Source organism: Gekko japonicus, unplaced genomic scaffold (genome assembly GCF_001447785.1).
Source record: "Gekko japonicus isolate JY-2015 unplaced genomic scaffold, Gekko_japonicus_V1.1 scaffold3138, whole genome shotgun sequence".
Taxonomy (NCBI): Eukaryota; Metazoa; Chordata; class Lepidosauria; order Squamata; family Gekkonidae; genus Gekko; species Gekko japonicus.
Window position 1 is genome coordinate 100,296 of NW_015166519.1, and position 25,788 is coordinate 126,083.

At 48.7% G+C, this 25,788-nt stretch overlaps 1 protein-coding gene across 1 annotated transcript in view; it reads right to left on the bottom strand.

The window, feature by feature from the left end:
• The window catches only part of SCAPER (S-phase cyclin A-associated protein in the ER), a gene marked incomplete at its 5' end in the record, with an annotated part of 174,582 nt that overhangs the window by 93,796 nt on the left and 54,998 nt on the right, over nt 1–25,788 (bottom strand). The window contains 1 exon segment of the mRNA XM_015412282.1: nt 18,313–18,424. Coding sequence (XP_015267768.1) covers nt 18,313–18,424 — 112 coding nt within the window.

The following is a 25,788-nucleotide window of genomic DNA, read 5'->3' on the forward strand; positions in this document are numbered from 1 at the left end:
AGGACGTCCTTCTTCACCCAAAGAGTGATTAACACTTGGAATTCACTGCCACAGGAAGTGGTGGGTGCTACAAGCATGGACGGCTTCAAAAGGGAATTAGATAAGCATATGGAGCAGAGGTCCATCAGTGGCTATTAGCCACAAGGTATAGATAGGGACTCTGGGGCAAGTGATGCTCTGTCATCTTGGTGCTTGGGGGGGGCAACAGTGGGAGGGCTTCTGGAGTTCTGGCCCCACTGGTGGACCTCCTGATGGCACCTGGTATTTCTGGCCACTGTGTGACACAGAGTGTTGGACTGGATGAGCCTTTGGCCTGATCCAACATTGGCATCTCTTATGTTCTTATGTAACTCCAGGACCCATGTGGATGCTGGGAACCCAACGTCCAACATACCCATACGAGCACTGCAACCCACATTTGGGTCCCTCCCAAGCCACAGTTTGAGGACCAATGTTGGCTTTCACTAAACATAGGGTGGCCCATCTGGCATCGTGGCTCTGTGGAATGGGCTCCCTGAAGAGGTGACCGGGGGCATGTGTGTCCCCCTCCTAGGAGATCTTTCAGAGGTTCTGCAGGGTCTGCCTGTTTGCTAGGTGAAGGTCAAAGAAGACGGGGACGGCAAAGGATGAGATGGTCAGACAGTGTCATAGATGCAACGAACATGAAGTTGAGCAAACTTCAGAGGACGGCGGAAGACCGGAAGGCCTGGCGGGATCCGGTCCGTGGGGTCGTGAAGAGTCGGACTCGACTGTGCGACTGAACAACAACAACCACAACTAAATGGCAGGCAGCTTTTAGTGGGGGGGGGGGATATTTGGGGCTTGCTATTTTGTCTTTGGTTTCAGCTGAGGATGTTTTCACTATTATTGTAAGCCGCCTTGAGCCACGAGTTGAGGCGGGGTACGAATGTTTTAATAAATAAATGACAGAGTTGGGATTTGAACCCACCTCTCTTGACTCAGTTCAATGCTCTACTCCAGTGATTCTTAACTGGGGCAGTCTACAAATGGGGGGCGGGGGGGTGTTCAAAATGTTTGGAAGCAAAAGGGGGACTTTTAGGATCTTAGGAAGCCCCCTCTTGCAATGCCCCCCCCCACAATGCCAGACAGTGAAGGAGAGCTGTTTTTACTGTTCAACTTGCCCCGAGGAGAGGATGAAATCCTAGATCTCTCCCCCCAGGCCTTTAGAAAAATGGCATACGTCCCAAAAAAGAATCCAACGGAGCATTAAGGCACTGGCGTTTGGCCATCAGGAACAAGGGTCTCATTGAATGCATGCCTGAGATCTGTGTATCACATGCATATATCATAAATATATCCATATAAATAAAGTTGCCTTGTCTTGGCATGCTGTTCTTTTTTTGGGGGGGGGGTTACCTGCAACCTCGGGAAGCATTCGGCGGTAATGTCACCTAATTGGTGGGTTGAACTGGGCCTAAAAGTTAAACAAAAACCCACTCTAACCACCACGCTGCACCGACTCCAAAGCACAACACAGAATGGGATCGAGTACGTTTACAAAGCCTAAATCACGCCAGACCAGGGATCACCAACATGGTGCACGTGGCTGCCCACGTCACCCACTAGCACATTTCCCGGTGCCTGCTAAGTGTTTTTAGAAAGTGTTTTTGCCTTGGAAGGCTTCTGATTGGCTATTGGAGATTTGATCGGCTGTGCAAATTTGGCAGTGGCTGCCGCCGCAGCACAACGATCTTTCAAGTGTCACCGAAGGTACGTTGCGGCAGCCATTTTGTGCCTAGCTCCTCCTCCTGTGGAAGCCATTTTGCGGTTTGGCCCACCATGCTGTGTCAGAATCCCAAAGGTGCTTATAGGCTCAAAAAGGTTGGGGAGCTCTGTGCTCGACCAATAGCGTCGCTGCCTCCTTGTGTGTTCCACTCTGGGTGACCCACGGATGTCAAACAGGAAGGAGACGGAAGGATTTTTGGTTCGCAATGAACAGAAGCAGCTCCACCCAGGGCCCCATCCTGCCATGGACTCCTGGCCCAGTCTCGCTCAACAGGACGGGCTGACCGCCCCCGCCCCCCGGACGAGCCGTCGATTGTACAAGTAGAGTAGCCAAGCGTATTAACACCCAATAAACAAGAAGGAGCCATTGACAGAGTTCGAGACATTTAGGTTCTTCGGTTCCCCCCCCTTTTTCTAAATGCGGCCCTTCCTAAGACTTATATCCCTACGACTTGAAGGCACAAGGATTATTCTTGGCAGGGATCCTAGACCGGCCGTGTTCTAAATAAAACCAAACTGACACCGTCACCGCAGCCGCACAAAACTAATTATCCGGCTTCTGTGCCAAGAAAAAAAGGAGGGGCGGGGGGGAGAGAGGAAAAGCCTCTGCTTAGAATAAACGAGGCCAAGCCGATAATGTATATTCGGCAATGCTTATTTTACAAAGAACGACCCATCGAGCACACTTTATTCGGAGCTTCATTCAGTTCTGGCAGACTTTGGAATTTTCGCCCAGCTCCCAAACACGGGGTAAATAGCACAACAGCGTGAAGGAAACATGGGCAAGGAGCAATTGGGAGAATTGTGTTATGTATTGAGAGACTATGCAAGTGGACATCTTCAGGTAGGTACAGACAGGGGTGCGGGGGGGTGAACCTAGGACCCCACAAAGCTGAGCCCCTTGATGTATTGGTTCATACTGCCTAATGTTAATTCATTCATTCTTTCATTTGCACCCCGCCTCTGGGCCTCCCCAGTGGGGGACCCAAAGCAGCTTCCAAAATTCTCCTCTCCTCCATTTCACCCTCGCAACAACCCCGCGAGGTAGGTTAGGCTGAGAGAGTGCGACTGGCCCAAGGTCACCCAGTGAGCAGGGATTCGAACCCGGGTCAACCAGATACCAGCTCAACACTCTTAACCACTACACCACACCGGTTCTAGTGGACAAACAAGACCTGCTTTTCACTGTCGCTTTTCAGGGCAGTGGCTTACAGGGTCATATAGAAGCACATTAGCCTACCCAGGGAATCAATATGGAAGATACACTCGAGTATTGTATTATTGTATCCAGGGGTCATTTCCTGCGGGAGCGCACAGGAGCGGAGCTCTGGCAGTAAAGAGCCCAGGGGGCGGGCAGATGCAACAAGCCCCGCCCCCTGCTCCCAGCAGCCCTCAGTCAGAGCAAGAAGCAGCCAGGTAAGCTGCAGAGCCCCCCCCAGTCCCCCGGTCCAAAAAAGTCCAGTGGCACCTTTAAGACCAAGTTTTATTCAGGTACAAGCTCTCCCTCCTCTGTGAGGACAGATCTGCACGTCCCCCCCCCCCCCCCAAATAGCTACACACCCAACCAAAACAGTCCAGTGGAGCCTGAGCGATGGGTGTTGCCTTCTGACACACTTCCGGTGATGTCAGGGGGTGTGGCACATGCAAATGAGTTATGCTGATGATTTATGCTAATGAGCTCTTGCACCTCTTTTTCTACAAAATGACCCCTGATTGTATCCATCACTGGCTTGGCCACCTTCCTTTCCTCTTCTTCAATGAAAATCCAAACGGAACACACACAAACACATGAAGCCGCCTTATACTGAATTAGACCTTTGGCCCATCAAAGTCAGCGTTGTCTACTCAGACCGGCAGCGGCTCTCCCCAGTCTCAGGCAGAGGTTTTTTGGAATGCCCTATTCCCAATTCTCCATCACTGCCATTTCTTGAACAGTTCAGAAGACCCTCAAACGAAGCTGGACAGAACACCGGGTTATCACCGATGGGGTTCCAGACTTACGTTTGTGAATCCCCCCCCCAATGTTTTGCCAGAAAAAGGTTGCACTGGACAGATCTAACCAGTCCAGTTTGTGTTGACTCTCTACTGGCGGTCACTCTAGAATCTAGGGCCCAGGTGCACTTTGGGTCCCCCAGCACTTAAAACCCAGCTCGGTTTAAATTAATAAATCACTATATTAGAGAACGTTATAACGTTAGGGTTTTGCCAATTCAAACAACAAACCCTCCAGTTATGCAGGATTAGCGTCTGCACCAAAAAAAGCAACCAAAAATGCAAAAAAACTTCCCACTTCCAAAAAAACCAGGTTTCAACACCAATACAAATTAAATTCGTCACACACAAAAAAAATGATGTTTGCATTATGGCGAATAAAACAGTGCTGGCATCTAATTCTTTTATTTTTAAGCACGGACGAGTCTAGTACTGTTTTGCCCCCTCTAGTGGAGATAGTGGGGATTTTTTTTGAAGAAAGAAACCCTATACATTGCTGAACTTGAGAACATAAAATATTGTTTTACAGAAGGATTTCTTGGGTTTTGTCAACGTCCTTAAATCTTGGAGGAAACAAACATAGAGCTTGCAGGGATTGTTTAGTCTAACCCCCTACACAATGCAGAAAATTTACAGCTACCTCCCCATCCACTCTTCCAGTGACCCGTACTCTATACCCAGAGGAAAGCAAAAGTCTGTCAGGATCCCTGGGCCAATCTAGCCTAAAGGAAAATTCCTTCCTGACCCAAAAGTGGCCGATTGGCGTTACCTTAGGCATAGAAGAAAGGGCCACGAAAGCCATACATTGGCTCATCCCTTCCTGCCCTCCCTCTCACAATCTGCCTAAATTAACAGAATCCACATTGCTGTCAGATGGCCATCTAGCCTCTGCTTCAAACCTCCAAAGGAGGAGAGCCCTCCACCTCCCAAGGAAGCCTGTTCCATTCGGGATCCGCTCTGGCTGACAGGGAGGTCTTCCTAATGTTTAGCCGAATGTTCCTAATGTTTAACCGAATACTTTTAAAACTGAATTTCAACCTGTTCGCTCTAGTCCAACTTTCTGGAGCATACAAAGTTCAACCTTCCCACCAATCATAACCGAAGAAGTCTGGTAGCACTTAATGTGCTCTGGGGAGACAAAAACTTGCACTGCTTTGCTCAGGAATCCCACTCTGTTCCAGTATCTCCAGCTAAAGTGGTCTCCAGTACCAGGGCTAGGAAAGACCAGAGATCCTTTTAAAACTCGAGACGCCAAGGATTCAACCTGGGACCTTCTTAATGGACACCATAAAGGACCCAGAATGAAGTCTGAGTCCAGTGGCACCTTTAAGACCAACACATTTTTATTCAAAGTATAAGCTTATACCTTGAATAAAAATTTGTTGGTCTTAAGGAGGCCATGGACTCAAAACTTCGTTCTGCTGCTTCAGACCAACACGGCGACCCACCTGGATCTATCGCAAAGTACCCAGTTATTGACTGGCAGCAGCTCTCCTGGGTCTCACGTCAAGGGCCCTCTCTCTGACCTCCGCTACCTTTCACCGGAAATATTGGGGACCGAACTACAGAACTTCTGCTTGCCTGTTGCTAAGCATTAGGTGCAACCGTGCAACCCTTCCCACGGTGGCGGCAGTGTGATGGAAGAAGCCACCCCTGCTGAAAATTCACCCCCCTTTCTGCAGATTTTGAGGCAAGCAAACACTGTCCCTTGCCTGAACCTTGCAATTATTGTTCTTTCTTTCTTTCTTTCTTTCTTTCTTTCTTTCTTTCTTTCTTTCTTTCTTTCTTTCTTTCTTTCTTTCTTTCTAGATTTATGCCCCGCCCTCCCAGCCGAAGCCTTTGTTTGTTTGTTTCACGATCGTTAGTGCGAAAGATGCAGTGTTTGTTTTTAAACACGTAAGTCGCCGTCGCTGTTAACCGAGAAACTCATAGGAGCCAAGTAGCATCTTAAAGATGAACCAAAATTTCGTTCAACGTGAGCTTCTGTGAGTCAGAGGTCACTTCTTCCGATGCAGAGAGGGGGACGTACATTGGGCCCTGTTAAGAATCCAGTATGAGTGAGCAGGGGTGTTACAAAGAGGGCTGTTGTTAAGGAAAAAAAGATCCGGCCTTTCTTTGTAATATTCCCCCCACCTGCTGAGAATTGAACCAAACCTAACAGATCAGCAGTTCCCAACATGGTGCCCCCGGGCACGTGGCCCCCGCAGACACCTTTTTGGGGGTCCACCAAGGATTTTTAAAAAGTGGGTGAGGGCAGGTGGGGCTCTTACCCAGAAGGCTTTTGACTGGCCCCTGAAGATCTGATTGGCTATGCAGATTAAAACAGCATCCCCTCAGTGGCAGCCACCATCACAGTGCTTGTTTTGTTCTCTCTCACCCACTTTCACACAACGTATTTTTAAAATTATCTCTCTTCTCCCCTGCGCTTGGGCTTCCTCTGTGTATGTGGCTCTGCCTCCTGCAGCAGCCATGTTGTGGGTTGTGTGCCCACCACCTTGTGTCAGATTTCCAAAGGTGCCCAGAGGCTCAAAAAGTTTGGGGACCCCTGTAATAGATGTATGCTTCTACGCATCTGGAGACGCTAGCTCAGTAACAAAAGTTCGTCTTGAAATGAATTCGGTTCGTCTTTACGGTGCTACCGGACTCTCATGCAAATTCGCTATGATGGACTATCACAGTGACCCTTCTGGAACTCTTAATTCTCAGATTTCTTTCTTTTTTAAATTAAATGAGGTTTTGTGCAACCCCAGGTATCACAAGAGATCTGCTGAAATGAAGTTTTTCTTCCCTCCCAACTTTCAAACGTACACCTCCTGTGTAAAAGCCACACGCAATGGGACACTCGCTCCACCAGTGGGTCACTCGGTAGACCATGAGCAATGTGCCGATTCTAACATAAATAACAGAGGCGGGCTCTGCACCGTTGAGGCCAGCCGTTCCTGACTGTCTCTGGGTTGTGATAAACACTGTCTGCCCGGCGTCCCCCTGTATTTGAAAGTTACGACAAACACTGGCCTGAAATGTAAATAGCCGACGTCACAACTGGAATGGCAGCGGGCTGCAAATTTATCTAAAAATAAAAAGAAGCCCCAAAATGTTGTTTGACACATTTTTAAAAAAGAAAAACCATTAGCAGCCACAGAGGGAATGCCTGTCAGAGGTCAGGAGTCTTGTGGTTCACTCTTATAAAAATAGGCATCAAGGAACGATAGCAAGGTCACTTAATGGTTAGCGATTAAGACTTTTTTCCCAGGTCCAAGGAAAAGCTGTTCTTCTCAGTCAAGCTTCTGTGTTAAGGAAGTGTCATGTTTCCTCTCCCTGAAGACTGAACCAGAAGTGGTAAGGTGGAGTCTAGAATACTCCTAGAACGGATAAAAGGAAGTCCTCCTTCACCCAAAGAGTGATTCACACATGGAATTCACTGCCACAGGACGTGGTGGCAGCTACAAGCATGGACGGCTTCAAAAGGGAATTAGATAAGCATATGGAGCAGAGATCCATCAGTGGCTATTAGCCACAAGGTTAATAAGGTCTCTGGGGCAAGTGATGCTCTGTCTTCTTGGTGCTTGGAGGGGTCAACAGTGGGAGGGCTTCTAATGTCCTGGCCCCACTGGTGGACCTCCTGATGGCACCTGGTATTTCTGGCCACTGTGTGACACAGAGTGTTGGACTGGATGGGCCATTGGCCTGATCCAACATTGGCTTCTCTTATGTTCTTAAGACCAGAGGTCCATCCGTGGCTATTAGCCACAAGGTCTAGATAGGAACTCTCAGTCTGGGGCAAGGGATGCTCTGCCTTCTTGGTGCTTGGGGGGGGTCAACAGTGGGAGGGCTTCTAATGTCCTGGCCCCACTGGTGGACCTCCTGATGGCACCTGGTATTTCTGGCCACTGTGTGACACAGAGTGTTGGACTGGATGGGCCATTGGCCTGATCCAACATTGGCTTCTCTTATGTTCTTAAGACCAGAGGTCCATCCGTGGCTATTAGCCACAAGGTCTAGATAGGAACTCTCAGTCTGGGGCAAGGGATGCTCTGGCTTCTTGGTGCTTGGGGGGGTCAACAGTGGGAGGGCTTCTAATGTCCTGGCCCCACTGGTGGACCTCCTGATGGCACCTGGTATTTCTGGCCACTGTGTGAGACAGAGTGTTGGACTGGATGGGCCTTTGGCCTGATCCAACATTGGCGTCTCTTATGTTCTTATGTTCCTATGATGGCAGCCTGAAGATATACACACGTGAAATGTATTTATTAAATATTATCTTACGGCGCTTCCAGGGCACGTAATAGTTACGTGGGAGCAAACCAAGATTGGAGTCCAGTAGCATCTTAAAGAGCCAACAAGGTTTCCATGGTATAAACGTTTGAGAGACAAAGCTCCTTCTGATGCATACCAAAAGTCTATCTAGTCCAGGATCCTGTTTCCCAACTGTGTCCGGTCAAATGCCAAGCTCCCACAAAAGCCTGACTGACCCCACCCCACCCCGCCATCGTCACTGCTGACTTATGGTGGACCAGTACGGTACTCGAGGCAAGAGATGTTCAGAGGTGACTTGCCATTGCTTGCATCCATGTCACGAGTCCCTCTAAGCTTCGCTCAGGAACGATGGCTCCAGTCCAGGGCAAACTAATTTATGCAGCAGCCAAATCACCTGCCTGCTCACAACTTTAATGCTGGTAGCTCACAAAGTTGAATTTTTGCTCGCAGGACTCCACAGCTTAGAGGGAACATTGGCTCACGACCCCGGTATTCCTAGCCGGGCCCGACCCTGCCTAGCTTCTGACAAAACCGAGCTAGCCCGGGCTTTGGAAGTGTTCCTCCTCCGAACCTTAAGTTCCCATCCAGCCATCATAACCAATAACAGACCGTAAATCTGTCCAACCCCATTTCAAATCCATCGAAGCCCATAGCCATCCCTACCAATGTTCCCTCTAAGCTGTGGAGTCTTGTGAGCAAAAATTCTACTTTGTGAACTACTGGCATTAAAAGTTGTGAGCGGGCGATTTGGCTACTGCATAAATCAGTTTGCTCTGGAGCCATCCCTTCCTGAGCTGAGACGAAAATGTCTGAGCCAGAGGCTAAAAAACTGTGAGCTGGCTCACACTAACTCAGCTTAGAGGGAACACTGATCCCTACAGTTTGGTGTCGTGGTTAAGTGCGCGGACTCTAATCTGGGAGAACCGGGTTTGATTCCCCACTCCTCCACTTGCACCTGCTGGATGACCTTGGGCAAGCCGTAGTTCTGATAAGAGCTGTCCTTGAAAAAGAGCAGTTTGTGTCGGAGTTCTCTCAGCCCCACCCACCTCACAGGGTGTCTGTTGTGGGGAGGGGAAGGGAAAGGAGTTTGTAAGCCGCTCTGAGACTCCAAGTGAAGGGCGGGGTATAAACCCAATCTCTTCTTCTTCTTCTTCTTCTCTTCTACATGTGGTGGCAGGGAGTTCCACCAGTCACCTACCCCCAATGCAGGAAGGATAATTACGGCAGACAGATGCAAAAGGTACTTTGCTACAACGCAATCCTGAAGCAGGGCCGGATCACTCAGATCCATTCCACTACGACGCATTCTTCTGGCGCATAGGGCCATCTGCGGGAGGGGCCGGGAACCACTGTCAATAGCAGAAACAAATCCATATGGATCCTCCAGCCTTGTGTTTCCTCCTGCCACACCTTTAACTAGAGCTTTTAGAAAACAATTTGCCGCAGCAGCGTGGAAGTTTGGAAAGATTTTTAGTAAGTGGGAAGGAGCTACCGCCCTGAACTCTGCCCTCCCTCTGGGCAATGCCTTCTAGAGACCCGGCCATTAGCCGAGTTAAATCAACGGCCGAGCTGATCCCCCACGCTGACAGCCTGTGTGGTTTCTGACCCCCTTTCCCTCTATCGCTTTTGTTTTTTATGCTCCCCGGGGAAATTCAATTAACAGTGTCGGTCTCCTCCTCCCAGTCAGTGAGTGACGCTATCAAGATCCTTTTCACCACCCCCCCACCAACCCCGACAAGCAAGATGTGTCTGCTGATTTCTCGACTGGCGGGTTAACAAGAGCATTACGGGCCCGCTCCTAGGAATGACTGTATATGATCTCTGTCATAAACAGTGTGACAGCTACGGGAATCAATCTTTCATGACCCTATTGATTAGGACGCTCGGAAATAATGAGACTTCACTGGTGGCAGAGTAATACTTCGGAAAGGGGGCCGGGGAAAGACGAGTGACCCCGTCCTTTTAAATCCCACCGTATTTGCTTTCCCTTTGCCATTTTCCTGCTGTGCTATCTAGTAAGCATATAACGTTACTGTAAAGGTAGAAATCCACTTCTCTCCTCTCTCTCCCCCTCTTGCCTCGAATATAAGCCATTTTCAGGGAACAAATAATGCTAAATGTAACAATACAGTATGCGATAAGAGAATCACACCTCCAAGGATCCGAATGCAAAAGAAAAAGCAAGCTGTATGCGAGCGCTACACAGAATCAATGCTCAAAAAACATGGAAAAAAGCTTTATAGTGCTGATATCAAACCATGTATAAATGACAATGATACAAAGAAGAATGAAGGGAGGTCCAAAAAAGTGCAGGCTGACGAAGTTTTCCGGAATACAAGTTTGTTTCGACTGGCTTCATCCAAACAGGACTTCGTGGAACAATAAGACGTCTTCTAAGTTTCATTCATCATAGAGTATGATAGCGAAGATCATATGACTTCATAAAACTCTCATCATATGCTTTAGTGCTATATTCTACAGTTGCAGTGAAATATTCCAAAGAGACATTCAGAAAGGAGGGCACAGAAGCCTTAATAGGTGTTTCTGATATGCTTTCTTATACATCTCTTTCTTTATACATGGTTTGATATCAGCACTACAAAGCTTTTTTCCATGCTTTTTGAGCATTGATTTTGTACAGTGCTTGCATGCAGCTTGCTTTTTTCTTTTGCATTTAAATGTAACAACACGGCATTTCTGCTGACAGGTTATGATTAAAAGCCTTCCCCCAAACCCTAAGATGAGTTTGGAACATTCTGATTTCCGACAACGGTTCAGAATGGTTACGGTTCGGAACTTACACAATTCGTTGATAAGTGACTGGGAAGAGCCAGGAATCAGATGCTTCTGTTCGTGAGATATTTTTTTTTAAAAAAATCAACAATACCACTGCGGTCTTTTCGAGCTCTGTGGAACTTGAGAGCACTTTGAGCTGCTAGTGTGCTGTGGCTCGTGTGCATAGATATGGGGCGTGTGCATATTTGTATGCATATTAGGTAGACACAAGTGGGGCCCCGTGAAAGTCGTGTTTGGGTGGGGGGATACTATCCTCCCCCCTTGCCCAGTGAGCCCAGGTGCAGGTTCCTTCCAACCCCACCCCCCCACTGCCAAGCCTGGATTGGCTCCAGGTCTCCAAAGCCACCCAGCCGCGGTGGTTGTGTCTGGGAACCACTCTGATCCCAGAGCAGCTCACAGACTCTGATGCTACCGGGCCCGGAGAGGTTCCTCGACTCTGCCACTGCTGTAGCTGGGCCTGGAGTGGCTCCTGGACTCCGCTGCTACCAGGCCTGATGCCTCGACTCTGCCACCTCTTTAGGATGCAAGTATGTCCACATAGACAACTCTCTTTATTTTGGGGGGGAGACAGAGCTCTTCCGTCAGGCTTTTAATTAGGAGCCGCCACCGCTGCCACCACTTGCCTCATGGGAACATGGGGGCATTGGGATGGCCCATATAAGATCGATGGCCCTCTATAAGATCGAGTTACAGTATTCTGATGGAGCGGTACTGCCGATTCGGGCTTGAGGAACATCTACTGATCACCATCTTGATTTAACTTATTTGACTAAATGATTAATATTAACACCACTGAGCCTTTTAACTTTGATAAAATGGTTGGTTTTATGTGTTTTAATGTTTTATACTTGGCACATGGTGCCCTTGTTTGTTAGCCGCCCTGAGCCCATTCGCGGGGAGGGCGGGATAAAAATATAATAAATACATAATAATAATAAATAAATAAATTTAACCCCCAAATGTAATGTTTTTAGGTTTTCAGGTTTTTCTGCATATCCAGGAGCTCACCCAGGTTTGCAAAGGCATCTGTCTTACGTCAGCATGGCCCCAATCTGCAGATTTAGGTATCTGCAGATAAGGCCACACTTGACTATTATCATATAAAATACACGTATAAAGCTATTTTAGATCACATCAGACCACTACTCCACCTATTCCCTCTAAGCTGTGGAGTCCTGTGAGCAAAAATTCTATTTTGTGAGCTACTGGCATTAAAGTTGTGAGCGAGCGATTTGGCTACTGCTTAAATTAGTTTGCTCTGGAGCCATCGTTCCTGAGCTGAGACAAAAATGTGTGAGCCGGAGGCTAAAAAACCTGTGAGCTAGCTCACACTAACTCAGCTTAGAGGGAACACTGGTCTCAGACAGAGAAATGTCTTTACTGACACATCCTTTCAAGTAGAGAAAGAGGAGATGGGACTGAGAACCTTCTGGGAGGCAATGCGTGCACTCTGCCACCAAACCACAACCCCTCTTCCCCCCATGGGTTGCCCCTCCTGACTTCCAGAGGGAGATCGCTGCAGAGCCTTGAGGCACCTGCAGTAAAGGCCCCACTCCCAGCAGGCGATAGACTCATCCACCATAATGAAGGTAAGCATGGCAAGGCCTGATTGACTGCCAACGGTAATGGTGTTAGGTAAAGGTAAAGGTTCCCTTGCTCGAAAGCCAGTCGAGTCCGACTCTAGGGTTGTGGTGCTCATCTCCGTTTCAAAGCCAAAGAGCCAGCGCTGTCCGAAGACGTTTCCGTGGTCATGTGGCCGGCATGACTAAACACCAAGGCGCATGGAACGCTGTTACCTTCCCACCGAAGTGGTACCTATTTATCTACTTGCAATTTCTTGCTTTCGAACTGCTAGGTTGGCAGGAGCTGGAACTAGAGACGGGAGCTCACTCCGTCATGCGGCACACTCGGGTCTCGAACCGCTGAACTACTGACCTTCCACAGCCTGCAGTTCAGGGTCTTAACCACTTGAGCCAGAGGAAGGCCATCAACATTTCCAATCTTTTAAAATCTGTAATTATGCATAAATGCCATTTTAGAACACATAATCATCAACTAGGGGTGCTAGCTTCGAGTTGAGAAATTCCTGGTGATTTGGTGGAGGACTCTGGGCAGGGTGGAGTCTGAAGAGGGGAGGAAATTCAGCAAAGATGTGATGCCACACAGTCCATCTTTGAAAGCTCCAGGTGAACTGAACCCTGTTGTCTGGAGACCAGCTGTGAATCCAGGATAACACCTGGAGGTTGGAAACTTTACCGATAGCTCACTACTGGTCCTCACGTCTCTCTTTTTTGAACCACACCAATGGAGTATGGGTTCTTATGCGTGGCTTAACTACCACCTGTGTGTGCACGATACTCAGCGTTTCCAACTGTGAGCTGAAGAAAACTCTCTGTAAGTTATCATTCCTGGTGTTCTGCCGATTATGAATTACAAAAGGAAGAACAGGGCTACTGGATGGGGGGGAAGTGCATTTATATCACTGACAGTTTATTTCCTTTCTTCTTATAGTGAAGTGGTTACTTCTGGCAGCAGTCGGTGGGGTTGAGAGAAATAACATTCTTAAAAACGTAAAGCACTCTCTTAACTTCATCGGCAAAGAGGGCGATCGACCATTCGTCACTGGCGCATCCTCCGCCTTGCCAACAGTTACGAAGCCCGCCGCATTGATAAACTAGCCGCGATACCTTTAGTACAGAGGCCCAAGCGGCATGACGGATCATTCATCAGCAAGATCACGTACATCTACCAGACGGCACGGCTCCGATGTATGATGGGCGTCCTTGGGAAACGGTCATTTCATCAACACACCAGCAGTATCTTCTCCATGAGATCCAGAACTGTGAGCTAAGCTATCCATCAGCAAAGAGTTTCTAATGAACTGGGACTTTGACCGACCACCAAGTTTCCATTCACCGACTGGGGGGCCAGGTTCCTCTTGCACCAAATCCTGGATACCACGCCTAACCGAAACTTCAGCAGCCATGGCCCGCACCCTTTTCAAGTGTACCAAGAAAGGACCAGAAACGTCACCTTTGTTTGGGAGAGTGGGTAATGATTCCGGGCAGGACACGCTGCAGGCTGATAAGCCTTCCTGGACAGAGAACGAGAACTTGCTAGCTCCCTCTGTTGGCCAGACTGGGGGAAGGCAGCCGATTGGGAGCTTTATACCAAGTTCCGGCACCGGATTGGCCACTCGATGTCACCTGCTTCCCAGGATAGCAGAATCATGGGATATGGTGTGTCTCACAGCGGGAAGCACTTTCAGTTTCCTCCTATGACCATCAGCTCTGGTGGCGCAGGGAGTTGATGCCTCACCCAAGGTGCTCTTGGTATGTCACAAGGCACATAAAGAATGCATAAGAATGTTCGTTTGCCCAGCTAATTTGGAAAATTGCAATATTGTGCTGTTCTGCTCAGCTTTTAGGATCAGATGCAAAAAGCCCCGTAAGAGTTAACTATGATGCTTGGAGGTATTTAAGAGCTCTGCTAAATCAATTTTACATTAATTCTCTGGCGCTCCTTAATAAAAATACTACTTTTTTTTTTTTTTGGCTACCCCTGCAGCTTACAAAGCATTCCCTGTCATAAAACGGCTCGTGATGAATTTGTGAGGAAAATTCAATAACATTTGTTTAGGTTACTGGGTAAAGGCGCAATTAGCAATGGTATGATTTTTATAGACAGAAACACAATCCACGCTCTTAACAGCTCTGCCATGGCAAGAGAGATACTTGCTGGTGATAAGGGGGGAAAAAATACACATTTGAGTAAACCACAGGCTGGACGATTGGAAGAAACCCACCAACATTTAAAACTCATGTTTATAACAGCTCCTGAAAAGAGTTATACCTATTATTCTATTAGCTGATTGCTATCAATACTACCAAACACAAATCTATGTTTTCCTGGTAAAATATACACACTCTCTTGCCCTAAACGGACCAATTAAGAACAGATATTGGTAATGTTGTACATATGTTTGCTTCTCCTCACTTCCTGAGGCCTAAAGAACAGTTTGTCGTCTGTGCATGATTTAAAACTGTTTATAGCAAAACAAAGTCCCGTTATATGGCTGGATCCGCTGCAACAAACCTCTGAGTTACACAGAGCGTCATAAAAGCGGCTTAAAATTCTCTTATCCTTCCCCAATCTAAGCAAATGGCAGCTCTTTAATGATTTCTTTAACTGGTTTAAACCGTTTTTAATCCCTGTTGTTGCCGCTGTTGGAGACAGCAAATCTAACCCTCTTTCTCACACACACAAAACACAGAGCCCCCCTCCCTCCAAAAGCAGAAAGCCCAAAGGGCAGTGTGGCAGAATATAAGTTAAAAAAAAGTGAAAAGCCAACATCTTCCATCTGATTGGACACATTAATTGAGGAGTCAGGATCTGAACCCAAGAACGAGGGGAGCTCTATTGTCTGGAGTGCCACGTGTTTTTAGAAACTTAATTATCAGGTGAGTGGGGCCAAATTCAGACAGGGACCACAGCCTGAGGTTGGGGAAGGGGGGCTATGTCTTCGTACTGTGCCATTTCCCTCATCTAAAATAGCCCCTGGGTGAATGAGGGTTTTTGTACCCCAGTCAACCTTGGGGCCCTGGAATACTGTACCCCCAGTCCTCCTGAAGCACCAAAGGATGGTTAGCATTAACCATGGTTAAACTTTGAGCAAATATTTCCCTTAAAATATTTAAGCCAAGATGGGGTACCTGCGCGCGTGTGTGTGTATGGGGGAAGCATGGTTAGTGAATGAGAAGGACAACATGTTCCTGAGACTGGCCGCCATTTTCTTAACAGTGGCTGAGAGAATCAAAGCTATGTGGATCTTTTAATCTATACTGAAATTCTTACTAATGCTATATATAAATTTTAATGTTTTGTGTTTTGCACTTTATGTCACTATGTCCGGTATATCGCCCAGGGCCCGGCGTAAACCGGGATGGGGCGAGTAATAATAATAATGAGAAGAAGAAGAAGAAGAAGAAGAAGAAGAAGAAGAAGAAGAAGAAGAAGAAGAAGAAGAAGAAGAAGAAGAAATTGGATTTATACCCCGCCCTTCACTTGGAGTCTCAGAGCGGCTTACAAACTCCTTTCCCTTCCCCTCCCCACAGCAGACACCCTGTGAGGTGAGTGGGGCTGAGAGAGCTCTGACACAAACTGCTCTTTTTCAAGGACAGCTGCGCCCAAGCTTGTGACTGACCCAAGGTCACATCAGCAGCTGCAAGTGGAGGAGTGGGGAATCAAACCCGGTCCTACCAGATTAGAGTCCGCACACTTAACCACTACACCAAACTGGCTCTTCGATGATGATGATAATGATAATAATGATAATTCATAGAGGAGAGGTCCATCAACGGCTGCTAGCCATGATGACTGAAGGCTGCCTCCACATTCAGAGACAGCAGAAACCACTGGTCACCAGCGCCAGGAGGCAACATCAGGGAAAGGCCTCAGCCTCTATGATCTGTTTCTTTGGCCCTTCAGAGCAACTGACTGGCCACGGAGTAAAACAGGATGCTGGACTTAGGTGGACCACTGCTCTTCTGATCCAGCAGGTCTCTTATTTATTAGGATATTTTGATGCCGCCTCTTCAGAGTCCTGCTCAAGGTGGCTTACAATTAAATCACAATATGAAAACTGGACATAAAACGACTTTAAAAACGATCCACAAACTACAGCAGACCACGCTGACTTTTTGGCGTACGCCCATACAAATCTCCCAGTCTGGATGGAGAATAGGCTTGCCAAGTCCCCCTGGGGGGCAGGGAAACCCCCGCCCCAGAGGCCCGTTCCCCGCCACCGGCGGATCAGGCCCCGCGGGGAACTCCACCCCCACGTGCACGTCACCCGGAAGTGACGGGGGTACACTGGGCACGCTGGGGGCGGGGCCACGGTCATCCGAGGGAAAACTCTATGGTTTTCCCTCGGATGGTCCTGCCCCCGCCCCCAGCGTGTCCTGCATACCCGTGTCACTTCTGGGTGATGTGGATGCGGCGCACGCACGCGCTCCAGACACCAGCTGGGAGTCCCCCGCTGCAGTAAGTTTCTAACTTGGCAACCCTAATGGAGAAACATGGCCTACCTGCGGAGAACAGTCAAGCAGTGCTGTTCTACGTCAGTGTAGAGGAACATGGGTGGACAACGCCTCGCACAAACATCCTTCTCCAGGGCATGCCTTTTCGACAGCCCATATTTATTTTTCTTCTATGGGATCGTGCTGTTTGGATTGCAGTGAACCTGAACCGAAGGAGGGTTTTGGGAGAATCTGATATCGTACCGCATTACGGCTCCGGGGACATGGGTCAGAGAGCATTTTGCCCTTCTCGCTTCCACCAGCTTATAAACTTTGGCAGATATGAAGTTACTTACTGAGGATCTGCGCGACTCGCAAGCCCGAACCGCTGCCCGAAAAAACCGGCAGCATTCGACGAATTCCACATCGAGTCTATCTGTTTAAATTCTGTTTACTCATAGTAATGGCAATCACATGTCTGACAGTGCTGATAAGCCGTACCAAGCTTAGGTTACTCAGTGACTATTCAACCCCCCCCTGCCCCGGAAATTAAGCTCATCTTTAACCAATAACCAAAGAAATCATTCTACATCAAGATGCAGTTGGTTTCCCATTTGTGTGTTTAAAAGTGTTAAGGATTTTTTCACTGTGCTGTACGAAAGGGGAGAAATATATACTTTGGGAACAAAGGCATTTATTTACTTCATTTACACATCAATTTCCTCCCCGCCGGAGACCCAAAGCGGTTTACATCGTTCTCCCCTTCTCATAACCAATGTTCCCTCTAAGCTGTGGAGGCTTGTGAGCGAAAATTCTACTTTGTGAGCTGCTGGCATTAAAACTGTGAGCGAGCGATTTGGCAACCGTATAAATTAGTTTGCTCTGGAGCTGTTCTTCCTGAGCTAAGACAAAAATGTGTGAGCCGGAGGCTAGAAAACTGTGAGCTAGCTCACACTAACTCAGATTAGAGGGAACACTGCTCATAACAACCCTGCGAGGTTGGTTAGGCTTAAAATATGTGGTTGGCCAAAGGTCACCAAACAAGATTCCAAGACAGAGGGGGGATTCGTACCTGGGTATTCCCACATGCTAGTCTGACACTGTAACCATGTCACTGGGGGGAGATCAACACATATGGGGACCCCGGGGGTGGGGGTGGGTTTCAAGGCAAGAGATTCAGATGTGGTTGCCATTGCCTGCCTCCATGTCATGACCCTGGTATTCCCTGGAGGTCTCCCATCGAAATCCCAGCCAGGGCCAGCCCTGCTTAGCTTCTGAGATCTGACGAGATAAGGGCAATCCAAATAAGGGCCCCGGGTTTTTAGTTAGGTGCGAAAGTGTCCCGTGTTCAGACTTCTCCACCGTGGAGTTCAAGTGCGCCAGAGCTCAGTGTTCAGGGTGGCCAGGAAGTACATTAAACTACTTGAGGGAGGGTAAGAGTCACAAATGCCCGGTTTTCAGGTCAGATATTACACACAAATGCATGCAGTAACAGTCGCGGTACCTCTTTTTCCAGAATGCGTGAAATCTCGCCTAAAATCCTATCCAGGGCAGAGGCTTTGTTGCTGTCTTGAAGCTGAAGCTGCTTCAGAAGGTCCTTTACCAGTCGCTGCAGCCTTCCCGCATAAGAGAGGAAGAAAGAAAAGATTAAGAACCGGGGAAATCCCTTTAACATTGGGGTAACGTGATGGTGGGACGGAACTATTTTGAATGTAACACGAGTTTCCACCTTGAAGGTTCTGAAACCGGTGCTTTGAATCGGTGAATCGCTGGATAAAATTACTGAAAAGTAGTAACGGGTAGATCCACAGAAATGATTTCAAGGGCCCCTGTCACACGGGCAGGAAACTGCAGAGGAGAAGTGTGGCTGTTTGCCCCGGGGCAAACTAACATGCAGTAAAGCGATCAGACCTACTGTGGAGGTTCTGTGGAGGTACTGTGGAGGTTCCATGGCAAGGGAGAGGTGCCGATCACAACACACGCCTGCGCGCAATGAAGAAGCGCGCGGCGCGGCGAACTGGTTTTCTTTTTTTGTGTACACTACGAATGCGCATGCTCCGTTGGGTGCGTGTGCGCATCCACGGAGACGTGGGGGGAAAAAAACCCTTTTCCGCAAGGGGACATGGGCGGGCGCCGGATACCACCGGAAACGCGATCAGACGCCCGCCCTTGCCCCGCAGTTTCTGGAAACTAGTACCTCCAAGGTACTAGTTTTTTGCTGCGCTTTTTCGGCAGGAAGCCTCAGTTGTGCCACGGAAGCGCTACGCTTCCCAGATGTGCTGGTGAGATCGCGACCGGAAACTCCGCTTGTCTTCCGTATCTCTTGCGTGGCTAATGTTGCGTGTGACCGCAGCCAAAGACTGTTTGCCATACTAAAATCTAAACGTGAGTAACATCAGAGATGCAAAACATTTGGAAGAAGAAGAAGAGACTGGATTTACACCCCGCCCTTCACTCAGAGTCTCATGATATGAAAACTGGACATAAAACGACATAAAACAGACCATATCAGAGTCTCAGAGTGGCTTACAAACTCCTTTCCCTTCCCCTCCCCACAACAGACACCCTGTGAGGTAGGTGGGGCTGAGAGAGCTCTTTCGAGAACTGCTCTTTCAAGGACAGCTCTTGTCAGAAGTATGGCTTGCCCAAGGTCATCCAGCAGCTGCAAGTGGAGGAGTGGGGAATCAAACCCGGTTCTCCCAGATTAGAGTCCGCACACTTAACCACGACACCAAACTGACTTTTTAAAAACTGTACCCTGAGGTTGGGCCACGGCTCAATGGCAGATCATATGTTTTGCCTGAAGAAGGCCCCAAATTCGATCCCTGGCACTTCCGGTTCAAAAGGTCAAGTAGCAAGTGATGTGACACAGCGGTCAACAGGGACCTTGATAACCAATAGCGACTCAGCTTTCCCCTGACCTTGATAGCGCGAGATAGCCAATCTGATCAGATCTTGGAACCTAAGCAGAGTCATCATTGGCTAGTGTTTGGATGGGAGACCACCAAGCAAGCCCGTAGCCAGGATTTTTTTTTGTTTCAGGGCATTTAAATTTTTAAGGGGGCAGTTAAATTACAATTAACTAAATTAATCTGAACACCTGCCTTTAAAGGGGGAGGCTCCAAGCCTGTTTCTAAGCCCTTCCTTTTAGGGGACAGGGCAGCGAGCGTGTCGGTTCCTAGGCAAAATTGCACAAAGGGCATTTAATTGCCTTCAGAAGTCATTTAAATGCCTTTTGAGTTCCACAGGGCAAGAAAGCTTAGAAAGGCACTCAAGAGTGGCACCTTCAATATATTTTCAGCAATCCCCCTTTCTGCTAGAGCAGTCCTGCTGTAGACCATCTAGGTCATAGTGAGCCTTTCAAAAGCATCCCCATGAGCCTTTCCCATGATGCCCTCCCCCCATTACACAGTGAGAGGGAGAGGGAAGTCTGAGGGCAGCTGCGTTGCTCTCACCCTGGCCGCTGCTATCAGCAGGCAGCGAGGGGTCTCACCTCAAAAATAAGGTTTCTGGCATGGCTATTTGTGGGGCAGGGCTTTTAATTAAGAGGGCAAGGCCACAAAATGCCCCACTGTAGCTATGGGCCTCGTTCACAAATAGATTTCTTACTGAAGTACTTACTAAAGATTTATAGTGATACTAGCCTGATACCCGTGCTTCACTACGGTATTTAAATTCCGTAAATCCAGTTATAATACTGCTGATGTGAAGTTTGAAATGTAACATTTGTTGTAGTGTAAAAAATGAAGTGAGATATACATACTGTTTTTTTTCCCCTCTACTGAAGGACCTCTTTTTAGACTGCTGGGCGGGCTCCCTCGTAGCTTTAAGCACCCTGCAACCGCTGCTGCACCTGACAGACAACCACCTGTTAGGTGTAGGAAGTGGAGGGAGTGTATTGGAAGCCATCAGAGAGGCTGGGCCAGCATCACTGCTAAGGTGATCCTGCTGGGGCGCCGTCCCTGATGGATTAAAGTACCCTGGTCCTGCTCCCACACCTGACAGACATCTGCCTGTCTGGTGTTGGGGGGGGCTGTGGAGCCTTGTGAGCAAAAAGTCTACTTTGTGAGCTGCCGGCATTAAAGTTGTGAGCGAGCCATTTGGCTCCTGAATAAATTAGTTTGCTCTGGAGCCCCATCCTTCCTGAGCTAAGGCAAAACTGTGTGAGCTGGAGACTAAAAGACTGTGAGCTGGCTCACACTAACTCAGCTTAGAGGGAACACTGGTCCAGGGTCACTATGCAGAGGAGCGCGATGGCAAACCACATCTGTGCATCTCTTGCCCCTGACCTGCATGACCCACGGTAGCCTGACCTCACCAGCTCTCAGAAGTTAAGCGGGGTCAGCCCTGGTCAGTATTTGGACAGGAGACCCCCGAGGAAGTCCAGAGTCCCCCCGGGATGCCAAGTCCCCCCGGGGGCGGGGAAACCCCTGCCCGGGAGGCCCGTTCCCCGCTGCTCCCGGATCGGGCCCCCGGGGGGAACCCCACCCCCAAAGCACGTCACAGGAAGTGACGCAAGCACGTCGGGGACGTTGGGGGCGGGGCCACAATCATCCGAGGGAAAACTCTATGGTTTTCCCTCGGATGATTGTGGCCCCGCCCCCAACGTCCCCGATGTGCTTGCGTCACTTCCCTGTGACGTGCTTGCGGCGCGCACGCGCGAAGACTCCCGGAGCAAGGCTGGACTCCCCCGCTCCGGAACAGGTAAGCACTTGGCAACCGGGGTTGTGTTGACGCAGAGGCAGGCAATGGGAAACCAACTCTGAACATCTCTTGCCTTGAAAACCCTAAGGGGTTGCCCACAACTCGGCCGCAACTTGACGGCACTTTCCCCCAACCCCCTAAAATACTATATACATGTAAATAGTCAATCCATACCAATGATAAATGCCTGGACAAATGGAAAATCCTTGGCCAGGTTCCCCGAAATGGAGGGGGGAAAAGCACCAGGAGAACAGCTATGCAGGGGGTGTTCCGCAAATGGGGTGCCACCAATGAACAGGCCTCGTTTTGGGCGGCCACCCACCGCATCGTCAACACTGTCGGCAGCCAAAGCACACAGAGGTAGACAATGTCAAAGATCTGTAGTTCTGCTGCTTTCGCCGGGACTCAAGCCCCTACTGGCTTTTTAAACGGAACGGAGCCAACGGGTTGGGTTTTGTAAAATTTTAACGATAAAGCGGGATAAATTGATCCGAAATCCCTGGTATTTTTTGTTGTTTAGCAGGCAAATGCTGAACAAATTGTGGACGGTCCCTTGGTGCCCGTACGTTCTGGCTGGAGAGAGGGATGCACTTTAAACTGGTTTTTCCTTATGAAAACACGTCTCAGATACAGAACTTGCTTTGTGGCTTTCCCCTTTGTCCCCCCGCCCCCCGCAGCCATAGTATGCCAATGCAGAGCCCGATGTTTGGCCTTTCAGAATAATTCTCCCCCCCAAAAAAAATTCTTTATAAAAAGCCCCTATAGATGCAGCTTCTAGTTTCTGAAACACAAAGGTTTTTATTTCCCGTTTCCCTTCCTACGGGAGAATATAGAATTACCTTCTCCTAGATTACCCCAATTGTTACAGAATTGCTTAATTTCTTGGCAGGGCGGAAGCCGAACCCTGAATCGAGCTGTTTGTTGACTCAGAGAAGGTAATCTTATTCCCTCTTTCGGGAAGCACACTCGGCCCGCTGTTTCAGGCGGCTGCTGCACAAACCTCAAAGCATCTGCCAGACTTCAGATTGCAGATGGGTTTGCGGAGGATGTTTATTTTATTCTGAATTCGGTCGCTATCAAGAAAACTCGAGTTTTTGACGCGGAGGGAGGGATTTAATCACGGGCTCAATCAAATTACCATTGGCATAGCGGCCCACAAAATTTCCCAGATCTTTCAATGGTTCCAGACAAGCGGACATTCCTCTTTTTCTTTACAGAGGTGATCGGGAACTTGCATTACACATGTCCATAACAGCTGATGCACGTGGAACCTCCATGTTTGGAGGCAGCCAGACTCTAAATCCCAGAGCCAGGAGGCAACATCAGGGGAAGGCCTCGGCCCCTCTGCCCTGCTATTCCTTCCAGAGGAACTGGTTGGCTTCTGTGTGAGACAGAATGTGGGTCTAGATGGACCACTGTTCTGATCCAATAGGGCTCTTTCAATGTTCTTATGAAGGCCTCAGCCTCTGTGTCCTGTTATTGGATTTCCAAAGGAACTGGTTGGCTTCTGTGTGAGACAGAATGTGGGTCTAGATGGACCACTGTTCTGATCCAATAGGGCTCTTTCAATGTTCTTATGAAGGCCTCAGCCTCTGTGTCCTGTTATTGGATTTCCAAAGGAACTGGTTGGCTTCTGTGTGAATCCAGATATGGGACTAGATGGACAACTGATCTGACCTAGCAGGGGTCTTCTTATGAAGGCCTTAACTTCTATGCTCTGTTGTTGGACCTCTAGAGGAACTGGTTGGGTTCTGTGTGAGACAGGATGTGGGACTAGATGGACCCCTGGTCTGTGTCAGCAGGGCTCTTCTCATGAAGACCTCAGCCCCTATGCTCTGTTGTTGGACCTCTAGAGGAACTGGTTGGGTTCTGTGTGAGACAGGACTAGATGGACCACTGTGGTCCGATCCAGCAGGACTCTTCTTGTGTTCTTATGATCAGTGGGATTCACTCTGCAGCTCATAGAGAGCCACGTTTGCAATTGCCACCTATCAAAAGAGCCACATTTACTTCCCTCCTTGGCATGAGGCCTGCACCTCACAGAAGCTCACCAGTCACCCGTGGCTGTTTCAAGGTGCAGACCATCTGCTGACCACAAGCCCCACCGGGCAAAGACCTTGCCCGCTGTCCTGAAACATAGGGCAATGGCCACATTGGGGAACAGTGTCCTGAGCCTCTGAGTATCACTGGCACTCCAGAAAGAATGGGAGAGCATGACGTTGGTCCATCATCCAATGGGTTCTGAATCATCCACTGGGTTCTCCTTAGTATCATATGGAAAGTTTGTGCACAAATGTAAAAATAAAGGGATGACTGATATTCGCCCTGGCCTGGATGGCCCAGGCGAGCCCGATCTCGTCAGATCCCGGAAGCTAAGCAGGGTCAGCCCTGGTTAGAACTTGGATGGGAGACCACCACGGAAGTCCAGGGTTGCTACGCAGAGGTAGGCAATGGCAAACCACCTCTGAATGTCTCTTGCCTTGAAAACCCTACGGGGTGAGAGAGCCAGCGTGGTGTAGTGCTTCACAGCGATAGATTTTAATCTGGAGACCTGGGTTCAGTTCCATACTCCCCCACATGAAGCCAGCTGGGTGACCCTGGGTCAGTCACAGCCCTTTCAGAGCTCTCTCTAAGTCTAGCTCGCCACCTAGAGGTGCATAATGCTAAAAGAGCTAGAACGTCAGGCTGACAGACGATCTTAGGATCTCCTGGCTATACTACACACAATGCTGTACAATTACCCTACAGGGTCACCACAAGTTTGTTTATTTATTTAATTTATTTATTCAATTTATACCCGCGAGCAGGTTCAGGGCGGCTGACATTAGCTGGTACGTAGGTACCAATAAAAATCCAGATAAAATCATTTAAAACAGTTCAAATACAATTACGATACAGATGCACATAAAACCATAAAATCCTAAAGTGCTGGCGGTAGTTCATATATTACTTGACGTGGCGCACAAAGAATGCATACAAATAGACAGTTTCCCTGCTCGGCGTTCTCCCTAAATCACATGGTGGCAAAGGCCAAAACTAGGACCAGGATCTAAAGCCACGATTGTTGGTGGTAGTCGTGTGGGCGGCTCCTTAGTTGAAAGCCTGGTGGAAGAGCTCCGTCTTGCAGGCCCTACAGAACTGTAAAAGATCCCGCAGGGGCCTGATCTCTTCCGGGAGCTCATTCCACCAGTATGGAGCCGACACTGAAAAGGCCCTGGCCCTGGTAGTAGTGGGCCTGGCATCCTTGGGGCCCGGGAGGTTCAGTCAATTTTGAGACCCCAACCGTAGTGCTCTCTGGGGTGTATATGGGGAAAGGCGGTCCCTCAGGTATGTCGGACCCTGGCCATATAGGGCTTTAAAGGTAAGTACCAGCACCTTGAAGTTAGCTGTGACCTGACAGCACTTGCCCATCAAAAATTGATAACTGGAGAGTTGGTCTGGTGGCCCTCTTCCCAACTCACCTGGGATCAGAGATTCTCAAACAGGAGGTGCCAGGAACCAGTCCTGTGACCTTTCACGTACAAACCATGCAGCCCACCACTAACCTACAGACCCTCCCTATTTGAGGCCTGTGAAACTGAAAGGTGTATCTTTCCCTTCACAGAGCATTTCTGGCTGCCCGGGAACTCCAAAATACAACTTTATGAACAAAACCACAAAGTTAACTTTATTTCTGGCAAAATAATCAGGCAAAAAGAAAGAAAATCACTGCTGCGCGGAGATTACAGCCGTGCCACCGAATACGGACCATAATTATTCCATCCCCTCAGCCCTTTGCGCTTTCCCACCAGCGGATGAATAAAGTCTGCACGGCCAAGGAGTCGGTCTACACTGGCACCGTGCCACGGGACTTATTTGAGATTTATACCAGCTGAGGTCCGGGGTAGGCTTGCCAGCGGAAGGAAACTGAAAAAATACTATTAAGCCTCTAGTAAAAGGCGGATTCCATGCGTAGCTTTAAATTATACAGGGCCGACGCAGAGGCAGTGCCAAACCACGGTGACATGTGAATCGAGCAACAGAACGAGGCCTTTGGAAACCCGAGATCTAATGCCATTGGTTTCCGACCCTTTCTTCCCACAGTGCGCTCTTGGACTAGGTATCACGGAGAATCTGGTGGCTTGTCCCCTAAAATTATATATATACATATATACATACATACACACACACACACACACACACACACACACACACACACACATATATATATATATGGAACTGCGGTGGCTCAAGTGGTTAAGACGCTGAACTGCAGGCTGTGGAAGGTCAGTAGTAC